At 44.3% G+C, this 24,090-nt stretch overlaps 1 protein-coding gene across 3 annotated transcripts; it reads right to left on the reverse strand.

Moving 5' to 3' along the window:
• Nucleotides 1-11,542: 11,542 nt before the first annotated feature.
• Nucleotides 11,543-22,677, reverse strand: LOC103176597 (wiskott-Aldrich syndrome protein family member 2-like). 3 transcript variants are annotated; one of them, XM_007890235.2, is made up of 3 exons: nucleotides 22,603-22,677; nucleotides 19,152-19,267; nucleotides 11,543-12,880 (listed from the first exon to the last, which is right to left on the reverse strand). In XM_007890235.2, exons 2-3 carry the CDS (start codon nucleotides 19,257-19,259, stop codon nucleotides 11,549-11,551), a joined length of 1,440 nt encoding a protein of 479 aa, XP_007888426.1. In that variant the 5' UTR covers nucleotides 19,260-19,267; nucleotides 22,603-22,677; the 3' UTR covers nucleotides 11,543-11,548. The 3 variants fall into 3 exon arrangements, with proteins under 3 accessions (XP_007888426.1, XP_042195532.1, XP_042195533.1); XM_042339598.1 differs by having other exon boundaries at nucleotides 22,587-22,677; XM_042339599.1 differs by lacking the exon at nucleotides 22,603-22,677 and adding an exon at nucleotides 22,366-22,475.
• Between the last annotated feature and the right edge of the window lie 1,413 nt (nucleotides 22,678-24,090).

Here is a 24,090-nt window from a genome sequence, read left to right on the forward strand (position 1 = left end):
ATGAAACTTTTAGTATTGTTACAGTCCTACTATGGTCTCTTGTACGTACACTGGGACAGTAGACAAACATGAATTTGTAAAAGCCCCAGAGACCCATTGATCTTAGTTTCCATCCTTGTCTAAGTGTTTCTTGCATAAAATTCTGGGCAGCAGTTTCATAGTTACTTTTGGCAATCTGGAAAACCAGCCATTCAGGAAAATAGGGATGTTTGCTTCTCACCAGTCTTCAGACTTTTGCTTGTAGATGTCCATGTCACCCCAGTTGCGGTCCCAGAGTGGTCGCCACTCTTCCCAATCTATCACTGCTAGTCCGTGGAAGTTGTGGTCCAGCAGGTTCTGGATGTCCTTGCTGGCCTGCTGGAGGTGCTGGTGCAGACTAGCATTCTGTACCACGCCACCATGCACTGCGGTTCCAGTGTCAGTGTAATACGGGTAGAGGCCCAACTTGTTCTGGTAGAATATGGTTATGTTCTTGCCGACAAATCTCTCGTTTTGGTTTTCAATAATATCGAAAGCGCGCAAATCCAGGTCAATGTTAAATTTCTTCTTACAGTTCTCGGTGGGCGTATTCCAGACCACAATGAAAGGTCTGTTCTGAATGATTGGTGAAGGTGAGACAACTTTTCCTTTTCTCCCCCAAATAACAGAATGGGTAGACAGGTAAAATGCGGTACAAGTGAGCAGTGCAAGACCTGAAACCATGACTCTTGAGCTCCTTTCAGAGTGCAATGAAGATCTTAAGATCACGAGGTACACTCCGGGATCCTTCTGCAGAACACAACTCACATTAAGTGTGTTTGACAAGTACAGTAATATCGCACATTAAAAGTGTCTCACACATTGGAAATGCTCTTAACACTAGAAAAATGGAAGGTCCACAACTGTTTTGATGGCAACTGTCAGTCTAATCAACAACCATTTGCTTTTAGATACAGTCACACTACACTTCACAGTAAAATATCTAGTCACAATTCACAGTAAAATCCTGTGCAGCCTTTGAGATGTCTCGACGTGATAAGCATTGTATTCAAGGATTATAATTATTATAGATATTAAAAGCCATTTCCCATTTAAGTGGGAAGGGTTTGACATTGCATTTATGTATGAGCAAATAGGTACTTTTAATTATTCAACCCCTTGGCTCAGAAACAGTAGGCCATTTAGCCCATCTTGCCTGTTGTGAATTTATTGGACTGTGAAGGTCTTTTAATCCCATTTCCCCATCTTTTCTCCCTTCCTGTTTGTCATGCTACAGCTCACTGTGGATCACCAGTGTGGAAGCTGAATTAATGCACTGATTGTACTGGTTGATTGTGGTGCCTCCCAGTATGCTCATCCTCTGTGGAACAACAACAACAACAAAATTACATTTGTATAGCGTCTTTCAAGTCAGGAGGACATCCCAAGATGCTGAACAGCCCAACCAATCCAATATAATTTGGGTCAAGTGTTCAGTGCCTAATGTCAAATTGTTCACTGGACCGGACAGAACAGGAGTATTATATAGCTTGTGGGCCCACTGAGGCCATAGAACTCCTAATTTTTCATTCATCAGATAATAATAATTATCCTTACTTTTGATATAACACCTTTTACATTGGGAAGATGTCTTAATGCGCTTCACAGGATTTCCTGTAATGTGTAGCGACTGTGTTTCATGGGCAAATGCGGAAGCAGACATTTAACGCCTCATCTGAAAAATGGCATTTCCAACAATGGAGTGTTCTCCTAGTGCTGCATTGGAGTATCAGCATGGATCACATGAGTTTAAAGTCCCAACGTGGGACATGAACTCACGAACCTTCAGATTCAGGGATGAAAATAATAATAATCCTTGCATTTGATATAGCACCTTATCACATATTCAAGACAACAACAAAACAATTACATTTGTATAGACTTCTCAAAGTGCTTCGCAGAATATCCTGCAAAGTGAATTGACTGTAAATTTTGTGGGCAAAACACGGCAGCCAATTGCTCACAACAGTGCCCCACAAACAACAACTTGCATTTATACAGCACCCCACGTGGTAGGAACTTCCCAAAGCACTTGACAGTGGCGGAGCATGATGCTGAGGCGGGGGGAGGGGATGGTGAACATATCTGAGATAAGGTATGGTCGGAGGTAGGAAATGTGGCGGAGGTGGAGGAAGGCAATCCTATCAGGGACCAGATGTGGGGAAGGAAGGGAAGCTATGGGTCGAACTGATGCCTAGGTTGTGCACTGGTTCAGTAAGTTTGGGGGATAGGCCAAGGAAGTTGAAGTGAGAACCTCAGGATAGAAAGCATTGACAGGAGTCAATGAGTATGGCTTCCATCTTGTCATGTTTAGTTGTAAGAAGTTTCGCTCATTAGGCCCTGGTGTCCGGCAGACAAGCCGAGAGAATATCGGTGAACTGGAGTCGCAGCTGGAGGAGAAGTAGATTTCTGTGTCATCCGTGTACATGTGGTTTGAGTGACCCAATTTTTTTTAAAAGGGATTATTATCCCAGGAAAAGCGATCCACCAATCGACGAACAACCAGGTTCCTACTTACTGCTAAGTAAACAGAGCTGTATAGGGTAAGGTTGCGCCCTGCCTGGGGAATTGAACTCAGGTCCTTTTGCTTGCGAGGCGAGCCCTCTAACCCCTATGGTACAGGACCTCACAATGCTGCTGACTGAGCCCGGCTGACACGATTCATTTTTCTTTGAAGTCTTGCTTGTGTTCCCTCTAATATGCATTCGTCCTGCAATCCTGATTTGGAGCACCAGCCAATCCTGCTCCATTTGATGAGTACAATCAAATTCGGTATTGCATTGACATTAGAAGCTACAGGGACATTTTTTAATTGATGAACATAGGATCTCAGCTGTGATTTATAAAAGTACACAGATAGACAAGGTCCGCTGAAGCATAGTAAGATGAGTCTCTCTGGCTCTACGGTGATGCACCTGGTAAAAAGAAGAGCTTTCTGTGGTGCACTTGGTGACCAAATACCTGAGCTAGTCTGCTCCACGTTACTCCCGAGCACTGTTGATGATTATAATAATAATCCTTACATTTGATATAGCACCTTATCACATTGAGATGTCTCAAAGCACTTTGAAGAATATACTGTAAAGTGGATTGACTGTGTTTTTTGGATGAAACACGGAGGTCAACTGAACACAGCAGTGTCCCAAAACAGCCATGGAGTGAGTGTCCAATTTTATTTGCTCCACTACTCGCGGACATCATTAACCTCGCCCTGTCATCTGGCACTGTTCCTTCCCCGCTCAAAACAGCCATGATCACCCCCGCCCTGAAGAAATCTTCCCTCAACCCGTCACAGCTATCTAGCTACCGGCCCATCTCAAACCTCCTTTTCTATCCAAGGTCCTCAAGAAAGCCATTGCCTCCCAGCTTCACTCTTTCCTCTCCTCTCACTCCCTCCATGAACCCCTCCAATCGGGTTTCGGTGCTGCCCACAGCACAGAAACTGCTCTGGTCAAGGTCACAAATGACATCCTGACCATGTGTGACCAGGGCTCCCTCCGCTTCCTTGTCCTCCACCGCCTCTCCTCCCACCTCAACCTTCAAGGCTCTGTCCTTGACTGGTTTAGGTCCTACCTTTCACACCATCTCCATTCCGTTACGGCAAACGGCTTCTTCTCCAGCCCCCACACTGTCTCATGCAGTGTTCCTCAGGGCTCTGTCCTCAGTCCCCTCCTCTTCACCCTCTACATGCTCCCCTTGGTGACGTCATCCACAGACATGGGGTAAATTTCCATATGTATGCATGCGGATGACACCCAACTCTACCTCTCTGCCTCCACCCTTAACTCCAGGACTACTGTCGTCCTGACCGACTGCCTGTCCGACATCAAGTCCTGGACGAGGGCCAACTTTCTCCAACTCAACGTCAGCAAGGCCGAGTCCCTCCTGATTGGCTTGTGCCAACGCCTCCACACTTCGGGCGCTGGCAGCCTCAGCCTCCATAGCTGCACACTCAACCTCTGTAAGCCAGTCAGGAACTTGGGTGTCTTGTTTGACCCTGAACTGTCCTTTCTCCCCCACATCCGCGCCATGACTGGCACTGCCTACCACCACCTCTGCAACATTGCCAGACTCTGCTACTGCCTCACCCCTCAGGCTGCTGAAACTCACATCCACGCATTTGTCACCTCAAGGCTTGATTACGGGAACTCCCTCTTCATCAGCCTTCCCAACTCTTCCCTTCACAAGCTGCAGATCATTCAAAACTCTGTAGCTCATGTACTTTCACGCACCAGGCTTCGTGACTCCATCACTCCCACCCTCGCCTGACTCCACTGGCTCCCCATCCCCCAGAGGATCGAGTTCAAGATCCTCGTCCTCACCTTTAAGGCCTCCTACCTCTCTGACCTGCTGACTCCATACGAGCCTGCCCGCTCCCTCCGTTCATCGGGCTCCGGTCTGCTCCATGTCTCCCACCTGACCTGCCCTACGATCGGTGGCCGGGCTTTCAGCCTCTCTACCCTCACACTCTGGAACTCCATCCCATGGTCCCTTCTCATCGCTTGCTCCCTTGCCTCCTTCAAGGTCGGTCTCAAGACCTTTCTCTTCGACCGTACTTTGGTCTCCCTCCCACCTCTCTGCCTTCCCTCACCCCTTCCCAAATACGTTCCTACAAAGGGGAATGGTAGGGTATCCAAACCTCCCTGGATGACTAAGGAAATTGGGATTAAAATAAAACAGAAAATGGAGCCTTATGATAAATGTCAGTGTCCAAAATACAGAAGATAATCAAATAGAATATAGAAAGTACAGAGGAAATAAAGGAAATTAAAAAAAAGGAAATAAAAGGGGCAAAGAGATTGTATGAGAAAAGATTAGTGGGTAACATAAAAGGGAACCTTAAGGTATTTTATAAGCATATAAAGAATAAAAGGTTAGTCATAGGTAGGGTGGGGCCAATTAGGGACCAAAGAGGAAATCTCCTTGTGGAGGCAGCAGGCTGAATGAGTACTTTGCATCCGTCTTCACAAAAGAAAAGGATGCAGCCAATGCCACAGTATCGGAGAAGAGGGTAGAGAAATTGGATAAGAATAAACCAAGAGGTGGTACTGAAAAGGGTGTCGGTGCTCAAGGTAGATAAGTCACCCTGTCTGGAAGGGATACATCCTAGGTTACTGAGGGAAGTAAGGCTGGAAAAAAGGAGGCTTTGGTCACAATCTTTCAATCCTCCTTGGACACCGGGATGGTGCCAGAGAACTGGAGGGTTGCAAATTTTACTCCCCTGTACAAAAAGGGGCAGAAGGATAAACCCGGGATCTATTCACATTTTCAAGACTGAGGTGGATAGATATTTGTTAGGTCAGGGTATCAAGGGATATGGGGCAAAGGTGGGTAATTGGAGTTGAGGTAGAGATCAGCCATGATCTTATAGAATGGTGGGACAGGCTCGAGGGGCGGAATGGCCTATTCCTGTTGCTATGAGATCCCTCATCTTAATATAAACAAAATAAAGTTTTCTTATTTTTAAAACTTATTTCAAAATGGGATGAACTGTTCAGTCCATCACACGCGATTTTTTGAATATCAATGGCAGGAGTCAGTCTTTCAGAGCAGGCTGGTTCTTATACGGTCTGATGCATCGCTAATACTCACCTCATCGCAGATATAAATATTTGCTTGGTTCGTCCTCGTAAGTGACTTGTATCTTTATGAGTGACGTGCAGTGTACTTACCCTCTCCTTCCTCTGAGCTCAGCACCCAGCCTGCTACTGTGAAACGATTTGAGACATCATCCTATGTGAGGATGCTGTCTAAATGCAATATGTTGTAAACTCAGTAAATCTGCTTTGCTGCTGAGGTCTTCTGTACGATTGATGAAGACTACAATATTTGGTGATTTTCCTATCTCACATTATGCAGAGCTTGTCGGCTTTGAGAGCGTGGGAGGGACTGAGGGAGGATGATAAAGCTTTTTATATTTTAGTCGTTGAGTCAATTTATTGCTCTAATAGGATATATATACGGCAGGAGGAGAGGTGCAACACCACCACCAAAATGACATTTGTATAGTGCCTTTCACATTGGGAGGATGTCAGTGTTTCGGATCTGGGGTTCAGGATTGGGGAGGGCAGGGAGGGAAGTAGGGAGATCAAAAGCACGGTCAAAGAGGAGGGTCTTGAGAGGGTCTTGAAGGAGGCAAGGGAGGGGGCAAGGCAGATGGACAGCGGAATGGAGTTCTAGAGGGTGGGGGCGGAGTGGTAGAAGGCCCGCCCGCTAATGGTGGGACGGGCGAGGTGGGGGACGTGAAGCAGGCCAGAGCTGAGCGGAAGGGAGCAGGCAGGATGCTAGGGGGGTTAGGAGGTCACACAGGTAGGGGGGAGCAAGGCCATGGAGGGCTTTGAAGGTAAGGATCAGGATCTTAAACTGTATCCTCTGTGTGATGGGAAGCCAGTGGAGTCGGGTGAGGATGGGAGTGATGAGTCATGGAGCCTGGTGCGGAAGAGGTCTCGGGCTGCAGAGTTCTGGATGATGCCTATGGAGGGAGAAGTTTGGGAGGCCGACAAGGCTGTAATACAATCAATTTGTTCTTATGACTTCCTAAAGAGAGTAAAGTTGGATTGGGTTAAACTCAGCCCTGACCTGCAACCATTTTAAATCCTGTTATAGAAGGGATGGATTAAAACCATGCTAAATTTGTACGTGATTTGATCAGGAACCAAAGGTGCTTTGTAAGTCCAGATATGGGGCTTGAACCCACAATCTTCTGACTTACAGAGGCGAGAGCACTACCACCTCACCAGGATTGACAGCCTGCTTGGTACATCAAAGGGACTTAAAGAGGTAGACATGTCACTAGTCACTAGCCTGGGTTCCTCCCACCCGGCTTCCTGATAAACTGGCAGGACGACTGAGTTACTGAGCAGTCATGAATCAGAATCCAGAAAATAGAGAAAGTTCAAGGGGTCAAATGGTCAGAGGAACAATGGGATCATTTAAACTTTATTAAATTAAATCGCTGCCTGAAGATAATAATAATAATAATAATCCTTGCATTTGATATAGCGCTTTTCACGTCGGGAGGACGTCCCAAAGCGCTTCACAGAATAGACTTGTCAGCTTGGCTCAGTGGATCAAAAATATGTGTTTTCCAGAAGAAAGAGAATTTCTCTTGGTGTCCATTCTGACAACCCTACAGATTAACTGGTCATTTACTTCATGGATACCAGCACAAGTAACTACAATAAAAACATATTACTCTTGTATAGTGCTCTTCACATCAGAAAGACGTCCCGGGGTGCTGGACAGTCAGGGTTTTTGGACCTGAGCTGGGAGTTGGGGTCCGGAGGGATGGAGGGTAAGGGGTGGTAAGTGGCCAAAGGCATATAATAATAATAATAATAATCCTTGCATTTGATATAGCGCTTTTCACGTCGGGAGGACGTCCAAAAGCACTTCACAGAACACACTGTAAGGTGAATTGACTGTATATTTGTGGGCGAACGCGGCAGCCAATTGCGCACAGCAATGTCCCACAAACAGTCGTAGATTGAAAATGACCAATTTATTATTGTTTTTGGTTTTGGAGGGATTATTATTAGGCTCTGTGTGGAGTAAGGAAACTTGCCCAAGGTTTCGCCCTCTGCCTGGAATTGAACTCAGGTCTCTCGCTTGCAAAGTGAGTGCTCTAACCACTGAGCTACAGGACTCCATGGCATGGTCGAAGAGGAAGGACTTGAAGGAGGCAAGAGAGGGGTGAGGCAGAGGGATTGCGAGATGGAGTTCCAGATTGTGGGGGCAGAGAAACTACCACATTTGTCAATAGAAACAATAAAATTTATATTGATTCAGCACCTGTCACGTTGGGAGCAAGTCTGAAAGCACTTCCCATTGTTAGGTGGGCACCGAAGCTGGGTGTCAGACCAAGTTGGAGGGACTCTGGGATAGCCTTCCATTCCACTTGACCGCATTGGGTAATGTTGTGAGATAGCCACCAGGGGGCTCAACAACAACAACAACATTACATTTGTATAGTGCCTTTCACGTCAGGAGGATGGCCCCAGGCGCTGGACAGTGTACAGCATTTCAGACCTTAGCTGGGGTCAGGGGGGAGAGGGGAGGGGAAGGGGGCTGATCAATGGCATGGTCGAAGAGGAGGGTTTTGAGGTGGGACTTGAAGGAGGTTAAGGAGGGGGCGAGGCAGAGTGATTGGGGGATGAAGTTCCAGAGGTTGGAAGCAGAGTGGCTGAAGGCTCTCCCGCCAATGGTGGGGTGGGTGGGTTGGGGGACGTGGAGCAGGCTGAGCGGAGAGAGCGGGTGGGTTGGTAGGGGGTTAGGAGGTCACAGAGATCCTGCATCACTTTAACACTGCAAGATTGAGGTGACACCAGCATGTGGAAGTGACTGGCCACTGCTTGGTGTGACTGAGCAGATAGCTCCTGCTGCACCTCAACTGACCATGAACTCAGTGTTATCGGGGAAGTAGTTAAAATTATTATCCACCACATTGGTGTTATAGTGAGAAACAATGGTGTTATTTTGGTTTTCAAATACACACGGTCACTTAGATGTATTTTTTCTGGTTCGGAGTAATCTTAGTAAGTGTGAACTTTACAATGAAAAGGTGAACACTTTGAACACTATGAGCACTTCCACTTCCTTTCATGGTTTCTTAAAAGAGCTGTGCAAAAATGGTTTCAAAATGAACACTCATTTAAAGATTCAGCCAAAATTTCCCACTGCTAAATTTGGAGTGCTCTGGAATGCTACCCTTCATAAGGGGCGCTATATCAATTCAAGTAGTTGTAGTTGTTGTTGAAGACAATGGCCTTAAGGCTAAGAATATGCAACACCACATGCCCCAGTTTACCTTGTGTAGGAAATGGAAATACATGGTTTACAAGGTACTTGATGTAAACTTCAGGAGTACAGTACTGTTGCGGAAGCTTTACTGTAAATCAAACCTGCTTTATACCTTGGCTCGGAGCACTTGATACTGAGAAAAATTGCAAATGAATCACAAATTTCATTTCTTCATCATACAGATGCCTCATATTAACCCAAATATATGCATCAAAATACTTATTAAAACTAAGTGGAGGTGTGAGCTTGGCTCAGTTGGTACTCTCACCTCTGAATCGGAAGGCTGTGGGTTCAAACCTCATATTGAGACTCATATATAGTCTAGGCTGACACTCCAGTGAAATGCTGGGCGAGCCCTGCATTTTTGGAGGTGCTATCCTTTGGATTAGATGTCAAAACTGAGGTCCCTTCTGTTCTTGTTCAGATGGAAATCAAAGATCTCATGGCGCTATTTGAAGACATAAGTTTATCCCTGTGTTCTAGTCAATAGGCTGCCAGATAAAAATGGTCATTTACTTCATGACTGTTTGAGACATTGCTGTGTGTAAATTGGCTGCCGTGTAGTCCTGTAGCTCAGTGGTTAGAGCACTCGCTTTGCAAGTGAGAGACCTGAGTTCAATTCCAGGCAGGGGGCGAAACCTTGGGCAAGTTTCCTTACTCCACACAGAGCCTAATAATAATCCCTCCAAAAAAACAAAACAATAATAAATTGGTCATTTTCAATCCATATGACTGTTTGTGGGACATTACTGTGCGCAATTGGCTGCAGCGTTCGCCCACAAATATACAGTCAATTCACTTTACAGTGTGTTCTGTGAAGCGCTTTGGGACGTCCTCCCGACGTGTAAAGCGCTATATCAAATGCAAGGATTATTATTATTATGTTTGTCTACAAGTACAGTCATTACACTCAAAGCAGTTTGAGATGACCTCCCGAAAGACTCAGTCAAAGTTAAGAATTATTATTTATTATTATGTGGTCAGTGTGCCATGGGCTAACAAGAAAGATGTGAAAGTGGAGCTCAATCTGCAAACCAAATAAATAACCAGTCACAACCATATTTTGAATAAAAGAAATTGAATTCAAGCTTTCTGCTCAATGATTCTGTTTAACAGAAAATGCTATTTCTGCAAAGTAATTAGTAAGCCAATTATATCAGTACTTTACAGATCAAACAGCATGTCAGTAACAGAGAGCATACTAGTGTAATTCAATAGTAAAGTGGATTAGAGTGTTCTTTGTTTCACAAAGGAGTTTCTTTGCTAAAAGCGCTGAGTTTTTCACTCAAGCTTTCAGACACCTTTGTGCCCGCTCTCTAGAACTCTCTTGTGAAATCGTTCCTTCTCTTGCTTTAGAAAACAAGTATAGAGCTTCTGTGTTTGACTGCATTATCAGTCACCTCCGCACACCCGCCACCCACCCAACCACCATCTCCCACCCAGCTACTGCTCTAATAAACACTTTGAGGCATTGACCTACGTGAAGCAACATAACTGCACATTTTGCTGCACAGTATGGTTAGGATGTCGATTCAATGGTACAATTACGCATGTGCATTACAGGATTCCACTCAGGAAAAGGCTAGCTCATGCAAGTGAAACACTCACAAAACCAAGTCCAAATGATTTATTGTTCTTTTAAGCTAATGTCACATTAGCTCACTGATTTATTTTCAAGTTTATTCAAAATACTCAAAATCAAATAATAAATAGATTAAAAGCACGTACTGTTCAGAGCTCAGGAGTCTGATATTCCTTGTGGTTTTTGCCATTCTCTTCACATTTAAGACTGATGAATTTGGAAATTTCTTAAATTCTATCTTAATTTGGAAGCCAGTATTTATTAGTTCTAAAGAAATCTTCTCACCCAGCTCCTGACAAACCAGCAAATCAAAAAACTTAATGAGCAGGATCTTTGTTTGACAAGCACAAGCAGCGAGAAGCTTGTTGTATAGGAATGACAAGCTGCATAGTTTCAGCCACGTATGCAGTTTGCCGTTCAGTTAGGATCACCCTAAGCAAAAGCTGGTGTCCTCCAGAACCCCCAGGTACCGATAAGTATTAAGAATCAACAATTGGGACTTCCAATCGATACCTTCAATGTCACCTCTTGAGCCGAACGTAACCATGATTCTGCATTTGGAGGTTCCCACCATCATGTCCCACCGGGTAGCCCAGTGTGAAGATGGTGGGTGCAACGCAAGAGGTTCCCCAGGTTAGGCTGTCAGCAGCACAATATTGTCTACAAACAGAGGTGCTGCAATCCTGTCAGAGCAGCATAGAACAGAAACACCAAGGCCCTTCCCCTCGATGCATTCTAACACATAATTGACGAACATGTTGAATAGGGTGGGTGACAATGGGTGGACTTGCCTTACTCCCACCCCCATCAAGAAGGATGGGCTTATACCTTAGTCACCCGACCAAACCAGAAACTCATTCATAATGTTCTAACAGCTAACACCAGTTTTGCTTTTATGAAGGGATTTAAAACATAAAATAATGTAAACAGAACTGGTATTATACATACACCATTTGCCCTTTCTTTCACTAACCAATCTTATCAGACGCATTGGCATTCATTCAAGGCTAATACAGCTTCACGACTGAATCAGACAATTTCCATGAAGACCATCTGTAGCCTTTGAGCAGTTTTTGGATCATTATCCACTGAATTCCTTTTGGCACCAGTTGTGTAAAAGCAGCAAACGGTCAGTCTCTTCCATGCGTGTTAAGCAGATTTTATTAAGTAAATATTCTTCTTCATCCAGAAGACAGGAAGTCCCTTGACATCTTGGTATGGGGTCTCCAACAAGCTCTGGGTAGCTTCTATTCTCCATGGTGCATTTATATCACCAGGTATATTAGATGGCTCAGGAGAGTGGGGGAACTGTGATGAAGGGGTTGATATTAATTCAGGCAAAAGTGGAGGTGCTGGAAGCCCTGTTATTGAATCTGAGAGAGAGTTGGGAAGCTGAAGTGATGAAGATAGGGGATGTGACTGGGATGGTGAAAAGGTAGGTGTCAGGGGAAGACAGTATAAATTGGGAGAAAGAGCAGGTCTGTGTAACTGTGAAGAGAAAATGTGGGAAGGTGGTGGGGGAGGGGGAGGTGGCAGAGGGCATTTCCATAATTGGGAAGAGGCTGTGAAACAAAGATTTGAAGCCTGAATCTGATTGTGCAATTGGGAAGAACGTGACCCAGGAGATGAGAATGGAAACACCATTGATCCATGTGACTGGGATGGTGGTGAGGGAAGGCAGGAGGATGATGGATGGTTAAGTCCATTTTCCGGGGATAATGAGAAAAGTGAACGAGGCAGTGATGGTGAAAGGGACGATGGTGGAAGAAGTGGTGGTCGTGAAGGAAAACTAAGAGATTGTGAAAGAGATGGAGTAGGTAGTGGAGGCAATGTGGTCCATCCATGTAACGTGGAAGATGAGGGGTTAGAAGGGTTGCAGTGTGTGGTAGAACAAGAGCATACAAGCCCAGAACAATCAATCACTCTTCCTATTGATTTTGAAGGACTGGAACTAATAGTATTTGGCTGAGTAGATGTTAGAGACAGTCTTTCAAGCATTTCCATGGACACAAATGTGGTCATAGATCCTGCATTCTGCACTGGTTTACACAGTGTGTACCCTAAGTGAAAGTAGAAATATTGCTTATCGTGAGTAGTAAGATACAGAGTCTTGAACCCACGGAACTTGGCATACGCCTCTGTGGATTCCATTAACTTTCTACCATAACCTTTGCCCCGGTACTCCTTCGCAACAACCACTGTCTCCACAAATAGACCACTGGCTTGGCCAACTACACGGGAGAGCTTGCTGTGACCCACCAACTGACTTTTGGTTTTACTCCCGGTGCCGTCCGCTATCTTCAGAGGCCTAAGCAAGACAAGGCAAACTGGGAAATTGTTTGAGGATTTCTGGAGAGAGTGAATCCGAGATGCTTTACTCCTCTTCCACTCTTCATTGATGAGATCAGCACAGGTCTCCATCAGCTCGGGGCAAAGATGCAAGGGAACTATCCTCAGCTCTTCAGAAAAGGTCTTCTCACACTAGCAGCAATAAAACGTCAGAATTTAATGAACAGTGCTCATCACAGGCTCAGAAAAAGTATGTCTGCTTCAGGAGAAAGACAGATCATTTAACAACGAACAACCCAACTACATATTGTTCCACTTTTCATTAATCATATAGGCCCTGATACATCTGCCATATAACACTCTTCTATTCAACAAATAATAAATAATAATAATCCTTGCATTTGATATAATGCTTTTCACGTCTTCTAGACGTCTGAAAGCGCTTCACAGAATATACTGTAAAGTGAATTGACTGCATATATTGTGGACGAAACGCGGCAACCAATTGCGCACAGCAGTGTCCCACAAACAGTCGTGGATTGAAGTGACCAATTTATTATTGTTTTTTTTGAGGGATTATTATCAGGCGTGTGATGTAAGAAAACTTGCCCAAGGTTTCACCCTGCCGGGAATCAAACCCAGGTTTTTCGCTTGCAAAGCTGTACGATTCTATGATACTATGAGTGCTCTAACCACTGAGCTACAGGACTCCACTACAGGACTCCACAAAGGTTGAATCCTAATTCTCGCCAGGCTCCCTGTCTCTCAATGAACAAATTCAAGGTTCTCACCCTCAAGTATAAATCCCTTCATAGCCTCGTACCTCCCCATCTCTCTGATCTTTTCAAACCATTCCTCTGCTTGCCCCTCTGTTCAGCTAACACAGGTCTGCTATATTCACAGATCTCCCCCACGGTGGTCAAGTGTTCAGTCACTACGTTCCCAATGTCCAGAATTTCCTGCCTCTACTCTTCTGCCTTGCGCTCTCTCGGTCTTAAAATCTCACCTTAAAGCCTACCTGTTCAACCATACCTATGGTTATCTTCCCCTCCCCCTTGCTAGGCGAACTGCCATTGTGCAGTAATTGGACACATTTTTCTATGTAAAGGGCAGAATATAATTGCAACTTGTTGCTGAAAGTAATATAAACTGCTCCAAAATGTGCCAAGTGTGCAGTAGGATAATGGCCAACTGACTAGATTTGCTCTATTAAGTTACACCTTGGGTCTACTTTTAAATTCCCTTGTAATATATGAAACTGATGTATAGGAAGCTTTGGTGCATCAAATTGTTGTGTCATTTTATTATGTGATCACCCTCCGTTCTTTCAAAAAGTTTAATATCTTTGATTAGTTTCCTGCAACTGGTAGCCGATTGCTCAGGATTACACTCGGTATCTGGAAAGTGCTTGAAGACGTCTAGCCTATGTGAAAGGGCTCCATAAGTGCAAGTTGTTGTCACAGGTCTCTGGGTGGTCAGTTTGAGAGACACTGATTACTTTACATAAAGCATAATAGTCTGTGATTTTGCAGTGTTGTATTGACAAACACACAGTTGCTCCCGTCCCAATAAGGTTTGTAAAGTCAGTCAGTCACACAACACGGCACACACACACAAACACAGTGTAACACCTGAAACTGTCTTTCATTTCCGTACCGTGTTGTGTGACTGACTGGCTTTACAAACCTCACTGGGATGGGAGCAACCGTAAACCGACCTCATGTCAATCGAGGACAACCCTCACTGACTGTCCCCTCCCCCATTCACAAAACACCGTGTTACACCGTCAACCAACTGTTCCAGACATCTGTGCAAATTTGCACTGTAAGACTGACACCACCCGCTACATACACTAACAATACCCTTCCAGAACCACCAACCGTCCCATGGAGTCCTGTAGCTCAGTGGTTAGAGCACTCGCTTTGCAAGCGAGAGACCTGAGTTTATTTCCAGGCAGGTCAGGGCGAAACCTTGGGCAAGTTTCCTTACTCCACACGCCTAATAATAATCCCTCCAAATCCAAAAACAATAATAAATTGGTCATTTTCAATCTACGACTGTTTGTGGGACATTGCTGTGCACAATTGGCTGCCGCGTTCGCCCACAAATATACAGTCAATTCACTTTACAGTGTGTTCTGTGAAGCGCTTTGGGACGTCCTCCTGACGTGAAAAGCGCTATATCAAATGCAAGGATTATTATTATTATTATTATTAATACATGTCCACACAACGCAGCGGACTGACCTGCCACTAAAGTGAACATCTGCTGCTGTGTACAGACAGCCAGATGTGCAGGCACAAGCTTACTCACAGTGCTACAGAGTAAAAGATAAAATAAAAACTGGGTGCTTTGCAGACAATAATATTGATCAACTCCATTGAAAACACACATTATGTAATGTACAACATGGATAAGGATGAAAGGCTGAAGAGGCTGATTACAGACTATTGGAATGAAATTCCGTATTATGTGTAGTGATGTTGTCAGCTGTTAAAGGATTTCACATTTATAACTGCGATCACCAAAGGAGCTCTGCATACCTTAAAATGTCAGTCCTTGTGGTACTTCACAGGAGACCATTAAGACTGCTGATTATGTCAGCCTGGCTCAGTGGTGGAACTCTTGCTTTTGAGTCAGAAGGGTGTGGGTTTAAGCCCTATGTTGGAACGTTTCACTCACAGTCTAAGATGACACTCCAATGCAGTGTTGGGGGTGTGTTGCATTGTCAGAAGTGCCATCCTTCAGATGAGGCGTTAAACTGAGGCCCAGTTTGCCTGTTCAGGTGGACGCTAAAGATCCCGTGGCACTATTCGAAAGAGAAGTGAGTTTCTCCTGGTGTCCTAGCCAGCAATCCCCAGATAAAACTGGTTATTCGCTTCATGGCTGGTTTACAGACATTGCTGTGTGTGAATTGATTGCTTAAACAGTCACTACACTTTACAGTATATCCTTTGAAGCGCTGTGAAACATCCTCCCAACATGTAAGGCGCTGTACAGCTCGGTAGCTCAGTGGTTGGAGCACTCGCATGACAAGCGAGAGACTTGGGTTTGATTCCCGGCAGGGCGAAACCTCGGGCAAGTTTTCTTACCCCGCACGCCTGATAATAATCTCTCAAGAAAAGAAAACAATAAAAATTGGTCACATCAATCTACAACTGTTTGTGGGACACTGCTGTGCGCAATTGGCTGCCACGTTTTCGCTCACAAATATACAGTCAATTCACTTTCCAGTATATTCTGTGAAGTGCTTTGAGACGTCTAGAAGACATGAAAAACTCTACATGAAATGCAAGGATTATTATTATTACCTAATGTAAAGATTATTATTGGTATTCTGGTACTGACTGTTTCTTTCACACAGAAGGAAAATGTGGCATTTCGAAGGCTCTGAGAAAGCTGCTCTGCTCTTGGCTGACGTGATTGTTAACAATCCCATGGCACTATTCGAAGAGAACGGAATATCTACCAGAGTACTGGCCAACAATCCCCCAAATAAACAATGGTTATTCACATTGTGGCTGTTTGTGTACAAATTAGCTGCTGCATTCACCTACAAAATAGAAGTGTAAAGTGCTTTGAGACGTCCTCCCAATTTGAAAGGCGCAATAGCAAATGTAAGGATTATTATCATCATCATCATGCTCTGGTCTGCCTTTTTCCTTCAAACCTCCCAACAAAACCAATTTTACACATCATCAAATGTTTAATTAAAAAATACAAGAAACCTTACCTAAAAATGTGAATCTAAGAGTTTCAACCACTCACCCAGTCTTGAAATTCAAACGGAGCCCAGAATTCAGCAACAAAGCTGCAAAGTGTATGGTAAGCACCTCACACCACAGGCAAGAGGAAGTGAGAACTCTGGTGTAACTGTCAGGCTCGACACAGCCCTGTGCTCTCCCTCCTCCCTGCACTCTCCTTCCCCTCCTCCCCCCTTTCACCACTCTCTTTCAGTAATTCATTCTGGTTTTTGACATTGTTATACTTTAGATAATAATAAATAATAATATAGCTGATGTCCTTATCATGTCTTCCCAGCACCTTGGGACATCTTCCTGATGTGAAAGGCGCTATACAAATATAATTTTTCTTACGGCTCAAAGCGCTTCACAGATTATACTGTGAAGCAAATTGACTATATTTTGTGGGCGAAACGCGGCAGCCAATTGCACACAGCAGTGTCCCACAATCAGTCGTGGATTGAATAACCAAATTATTATATATATTTTTTTTGAAGGGATTATTACCCCCAGAAAGGCGATCCGCCAGTCGTCTAATAACAAAGTTCCTACTTACTGCTAGATAAACAGAGACATGTGGAGTAAGAAAACTTGCCCACCATTTCACCCTGCCTGGGAATCAAACCCAGATTCTGAAATGCACTTCATTGGGACCAAAAGCAATAAGTTCCCTGGGTCTTAATATTTGTAAAATTATACTGATAATCCTTACATTTGTATAGCACTTTTCACATCAGGAGGATATCTCAAAGAGCGGAATGACAGTGTATTCTGTTGGCCACAATATGTATTATTGAAAGAAACAGAAATCACTCACTTTAAAGGCTCTGCATCAAAATCCTTTAAAAAGCAAACAATCAGGACTTTGTTTCTCTTTTTCATTCCCTTTTCTACCTGCTGCGATGCGGCTCATCAAAGTGATTTGTGCTCGAGGTCTGGCAGTGAGCAATAGCAGCGTGGAAACCCAATCTCGAATACACACATATGCACACACACACACACAGTCCAGTAGGGGGTGCAGATAGTGATCGGGAGCAGGGAAGCTGGTTACATGTCCTGACCAAGGGGCGCTGAGGGCAACTGGCATCCTGATTACTGCCCCAGCTGAGGTCACACGCAAGTTTGAACCTGTGTCTGACCTCCAAGATATGCAACCTTGTTTGAATCAGCAATCTTCAGTATGAATGGCTCTTCAATTATATTTTAAAATACTTTAGTTCTGTTATTTATAGAGCTGATGATACAAGGATTTCTCGATCTGAAGACATACGTGTGATGGATTAGGAAATCATAGAAATGTAACAATAATCCTTATATTTGATACAGCGACTTATCACATCGTCAAGACGTCGCAAAGCGCTTCCCCGGATATACTGTAGAAAGTGGAGTGACTATGCTTTGTGGCTGAAATGTACAGCATAGGTCACTCACACCGCTGTGCCCAGGCTGTGAAGAGCTATCCGTTTATTTTCACTTCCTTGCTCTTTTCCCGCAGCCTTTCTACCCCACCCTCTGGAACTCCATCCCAGAGCTCCGCCGCCTCTCTCTTTCTTGCCTCATTCAAGGCCCTTCTCAAGACCTGCCTCTGTGACCGTGACTTCGGACACCCTCTCATCCCTCTTGATTCCAACCCCAGCTCGGGTGCAAATCCTTGTAGTGTTTCAATCAATGTAGGGTTTTACTTCTGGATTTGGCTTGTGCCAAAATGCTACCAGTGTAGATTTGCTATCTGTGACAACAATCACAAAGATCAATTAACTGATAATATTAATACAGATTTATTGAGATTTTTTTCTTTTGGTCAGCTGGGTGTCTCACGCAGAAAACTTTCACCATGCTTAAGAGTATCCAAAGCAGACACAGTTCTGCATATGTAAGCTTCCTTCACATGGGAATTTCCCTGCACCTCGAATGGAATGTGCATTCTCTCCCTGAAGGATTTGCACTGTGCCTACCTAACTCCGAGGACAACTTTGTCACGCTAGGACTTAGGAACTCCCTATTAGTGCGTTTTTTAGCTTGCAGGGTTATTGAGAAATAATCTACGGGGCTAGAGCAGGAAATTGTGCTATCTGCCTTTTCAGTTGAAGAGTGAGTGTTACGATTTCCTTCTTAAACAGTTCCCGAGACCATCTTAAACTTCTACATCCTCCTGTTTATTTCTGTCGTACTGTTGGCACTTTGAAAATGGGACATTGATGAGAGGCCTGGGTTCTGCTCAATGATAGACACCACGAGGGTGTGAATTTCCAGCGCAGTAATGCCCAAAATTCCACTCAGTGTTGACTTGGTAAAAGCCCTTATGTCATGAAAGTTAAAATGGCACAGAATTGTGAAGGATCCCTAACGTCGGTCTTAAATTGTAAGATAGATATTTTGAATAACTGCAGACTACGAGCATCAAATTAAGACTTAATGTACAGTAAACCCCTAGTAACTCTACCCTGGCTTAACTTAAGTAAGTCACCATGCTGTCAATATCCCGACCATGCTTATTTATGAATTTATACATGTGCCTAACTCACTACTCCTGATAACTCATCATTTAAGAACCCTTTTCCCTTTGGAGTAATGAGTTATCAGGAATTTACTGTAAGAATTTTCCACAATTTAGTTCACCCTTGTATTTTAAGATAAACCGGTCTTACAGGTTAAAACTGGGTGGAATTCTGAGCTTTTAGACATGTTTGCATTTAGAAATGTAGAGTTGGTTATATTACCTCAATCGTTTCTGTACTGGGCTCTGTGCAGTCTCCATCAGCCTGGGCAGGCTGGGCAGGCCTGGTGCCAGCCATTCCCACAGCTATAGTCAGCAAACTCTCAGCCATGGGCAAGCCTGCAGCAGGGTAAGACAAACAACTGGGCGTTAATTAACATGCCCTGCAACACAGACAGTCCACACCCTAAGACAAGAAATGTAGGAGTGCAGAGGGCCAGCATGTCACTGCCCCGTTGCTCTGATCCTGAGTTTCACATGATTGTACAGGTCACTCATTAATGCTGCACAGTCCTACATTTCTTGTTTTTCTCCATGTCACAGCAGAACAATGAAAGATTCCAGTCCTTAAAACAAAATTAGAGAAAGAGAATTCAATAATTTTAAAGAGAACAAGAATTAAGAAGGCAGACAATAAATGACTCTCCTAAAGACATATCTGGCATAAGGAAAGGAAGTCCAAACCAAGCTGAGCAAACATGAAATAGAAACAATTTCTTCACAAGGCTTATGAAACTGCAGTGCACTGTTTCATAAAGATCCCATCAGCTGATATGTTGAAGAGATAGACAGCAAAATATGGGGATTAGATTACCTGTTGGAAAAGAAGATAAATGGGGTTGATTATACGTTAGATATACCAGTAGAAATTGGTTGGGCAATTGAAATAATACATCCAGTTTTAGCCTCATTGCATACATGGAACATTGCTGTGTGCAAAAACTGCCACGTTCACCACTAATAATAGTCATGTCACATTGCAGTATATCCTGTGAAGCACTAGGAAATATGTTGACGACATGATAAGATGCTATATTAAATGCAAGGATTATCATATAGGAGGACAGTGGAGATTCACTAGGATAAGAAGTCCAAACACACTCCTTGGCAGTCTCTCTAGTTCTACCATCCATAAACTCAAGCTGATTGAAAGCTTTGCTGCCTGCATCCTCACCAGTACCAAACTCTGCATCACCCAGTTATCACCAGAGTCTACTGGCTCCCAACCTACTGGTCCTCAAACTTCAAGTATGAAGTCTTCACCCCCTAGAAACCCCCTATCTGCGACCTTCTCCTACCCCATCTTGTTGGCCTCCACCGCTCAGCGAAGCCGGGCTGTTGTGTTCCCCTGCCCCCTCTGCACCACCACTGGTGCCAAGCCTTCAACTACTCCCTCTAACCAATGGACCTCCCTCCCTCTAACCCTCCACCTCAACCCTATCCATCTATTACTAAAGCCTTGATTGTTCCTATGGTAACCTCCCCCTTGTTCAGCATCTTTATGAAGGCCTATAGGACAATATCCTACGAGTGCTATATAAATGTTATGGTTATGAAAAGTTGGATTGAAAAGTTGGATCTATGTTTATGAGGGAATATGATACAGGTTTTGGAAATAATGAATGTTTTTGATAGGTAAATATCAGAAGACAACTTTCACTGATCAGCAAGTTAAGTGAAGAGAGTACAAATTAGGGATTGGTCACCAGAAGAGAAAAAGGTCAGAAATCAGTTCAACCAGAGGCTGTTAGATCGTAGAGAGCCTCACCAAAAAGAACTGCTGTAGCCGAGTTTGTAACACCATTTACTGAGGAAAAAAACAGGGAAATGGGATTAGAGTTGAGGGAATAATAATAATCATTGTATTTGATTTAACGCTGTCTCATGCTGAGACATCTTAAAGCGCTTCACAGAATATACTGTAAAGTCGATTGACGGTATATTTTGTGGACAAAAAGTGGCAGCCAATTGTGTACAGCAATGTACCACAAACAGGGGTGGATTAAGTCACCAAACTATTATGTTTTTTTTAAAAAAGGATTACCCCCAGAAAAGCAATCTGCTATCAATTAACAACAGGGTTCCTACTTATTGCTAGGTAAACAGAAGCATGTGAACTTAGGAAACTTGCCCAACATTTCGCCTTGCCCAGGAATTGAACCCAGGTCCTCCCGCTTGTGAGGCTAATACTCTAACAATTACACTACTGAACACTAAGAAAGAGCAGGGGATTGGGATTAAAGGGGATGAACAAGCAGCAGTGCCAATACAATGAGCCAAAGGGGATCTCTCTCTGTGCTGTCACCATTCTATGATTGATTGTAACTAATGAAATGGTGAGAGCAGGATTGATGGGCTGAATGGAGCATTCCATTCCTTTATGGTTACATTGAACTTGGTTTTCTAGCAAATTAGATAAATTATTTAAATAAATATGCAAATGTTATTATTTATTTATTTAATCTATTTCCCTCCCGCTCAGTCTCCACAGCTGAACATTGTGAACGGGGATTAGCACACAGCACCTTGCAAAAGTTTCATCCACAAAGCTGCGAGTCAATATCCTGGGCAACAAAGCGGTTTATCCAGCCTAAGCCACAACACATCCGACCGAGGATTAAGAAACATCTGGATTTCAAAATGAAGCAGGTTACTGTACAGAGCAATACAGGAAGAGGAGAGGGGTGGAGCGTAAACATCGGCACGCACCAGCTAGCCCATATGGCCCGTACTTTAACTATGTAAATGGTGCATCCTGAAGGTGTCTCAGACAGACCCGCACGGGTTCCAGTCAGACTCTGATATAGGGCCAACCACAGCGGTGCCGGACTGCAGTCATCCCAGTATCTGCTGGATTGCCATTTACAAATTTATGGTGAATCTTACAAATTAGACTTCAATAGCCCTCTCGTCTTAGTTACTGAGAAAACACGAGAGAAAATAAGGCAGAGGAATAATTATCCTTAAATTGAATACAAGCACTGGGAGGGCATCTCAAAGCACTTCACAGGATTTTACTGTAGTTTAGTGACTATATTTGTAGGCAAACATGGCAGCTAATTTGCGCACAGCAAGCAGCAGTGGCAGGCCTTCTTAAAATCTTAAACCAGTTTGAAAGATTTGAGCATAACACAAAACAGTGAAAAACAGAAGCCTAAATGGCTGAAGCTTTCAATAGCTGTGAGAATGTATGAAAGGGCTGTCGGGCTTCAGGAGCGCTGTGCGCTTTCTTAGTTGCTGTTTTCAGATTTCTTTAGAAAGTCACTCACACCCTGAACAACCTGAAGCACAAACATTTAACTGCCAACCACTGTGGTCAAGTGGAGCAAACCTGTCAGTTCCAATAGTCACACCAACTTCATGGATTTTTATTTCTAAATGTTTTCACTATTTCAGTGTTAATGTACAATCAGGAATGAGATTAATAGACCTCTTACAGTGGGACCTGTTTCAACTCTCCAACACCAGCCATTTTGATGCGATTCTAAGCCTGGGATTGCTGGAGAGATACCCCCACTCCCTCACACACATACCCACAGACACCCCCCACCCGCACCACACCCGCTCCCCCCGCCCCACCACACTCCCCCCGCCCACGCCCCGGTGCCACATCCACACTCCCTCTCCCGCCCCCCGATCCACCCCCGCGCGGACTGACATGTTGAAGCTTTTACCCTGCGCCCGGCCCGCGCCCGGCCCGAGACAGTGACATCCTCCCGCGGCCAGGAGCCTCCACACACAGCGCCCTCTGTGGCCAGGAGCCTCCACACACAGCGCCCTCTGTGGCCAGGAGCCTCCACACACAGCGCCCTCTGTGGCCAGGAGCCTCCACACACAGCGCCCTCTGTGGCCAGGACATGCTATTTTTTGTCTATGCGCAGCTGTCAGTCATATTTGGGGCTGTTGAGGCGGCAGTGCTGCCGGGGCGGGGCGGCACCCGACCCCCAGCACTGAGGCTGCGCGCGGCTGAAGAGAAACGGAGACGGGCAAAGAGTCCAATGGGAGCGCGAGACGGGGTGATGGGCAGGTGGATGGTCCAATGGGATGGTCCCCGCGAGCCGTGAGGCCTCTATGGTAAGAAACTAAAATCCACCTGTTTATTGAGAGCTGCTTTTGAGCTCCTTACAATCGTAGGATCGTTCAGCTCAGAAAGAGGCCATTCGGCCAATCATGTCTGTGGCCGCTCTTTGAACAGAGCTTCCAAATCAATCCCACTCCCCCACTCTCTCAGCGAGACACGTGGGCTCAATTCCCTGCAGAGCGAGTCCTTGGGCAGTTTCCTTTCCCCACACACCTAATAATCCCTCCAAAAACAATAATAAATTGGTCATTTTCAACCCACGACTGTTTGTGGGACATTGCTGTGCGCAATTGGCTGCCGCGTTCGCCCACACATATACAGTCAATTCACTTTACAGTATATTCTGTGAAGCGCTTTGAGACGTCGAGAAGACGTGAAAAGTGCTATATCAAATGCAAGGATTATTATTATTATTTTTTTAACAGGTTTATCTACCTGTTCTGCCACCTTCAAAGATTTACTTATATGAACCTCCAAGTCTCTCTGTTCCTTCACCCCCTTTTGGATTGTAGCATCAGTTTATATTGCCTCTCCTCATTCTTCCTCCCAAAATCCATTACTTCGCATTTCTCAACCTTAAATTTCATCTGCCACGTGTCTGCCCGTTTCACCAGTGACTACTACTCTCTGCTTTCTGTCCCCCAGACAGTTTTGTATCCATCCTACCACTGTACCTTTAAAACCATGGGCAATTTTTCTAACAGATCTATTATGTGGTACTTTATGAAAAGCCTTTTGAAAATCCATATAAACTACATAAACTGCACTACCTTCATCCACGCTCTCCGTTAATTCATGAAAAACCTCTATTAGGTTTGTCAGACACAATCTGCCTTTAACAAATCCGTGTTGGATGTCCTTTATTAACCCATATTTTTCTAAGTGAAAATTAATTTTGTCCCGGATTATAGTCTCTTGAAGTTTCCCTCCTACTGATGTTAGGCTGATAGGCAACAGAATATTAATAACAAATCTTGTTATTTAATATAGTGCCTCATCACATCGTTGAGATATCCCAAAGTGCTTCAAATGATATACTGTAAAGACTGTGTATTTATATTGGCCTAATTTTGGGCTGTTG

The sequence above is a fragment of the Callorhinchus milii genome, unplaced genomic scaffold, assembly GCF_018977255.1.
Source record: "Callorhinchus milii isolate IMCB2004 unplaced genomic scaffold, IMCB_Cmil_1.0 Scaffold12, whole genome shotgun sequence".
NCBI lineage: Eukaryota > Metazoa > Chordata > Chondrichthyes > Chimaeriformes > Callorhinchidae > Callorhinchus > Callorhinchus milii.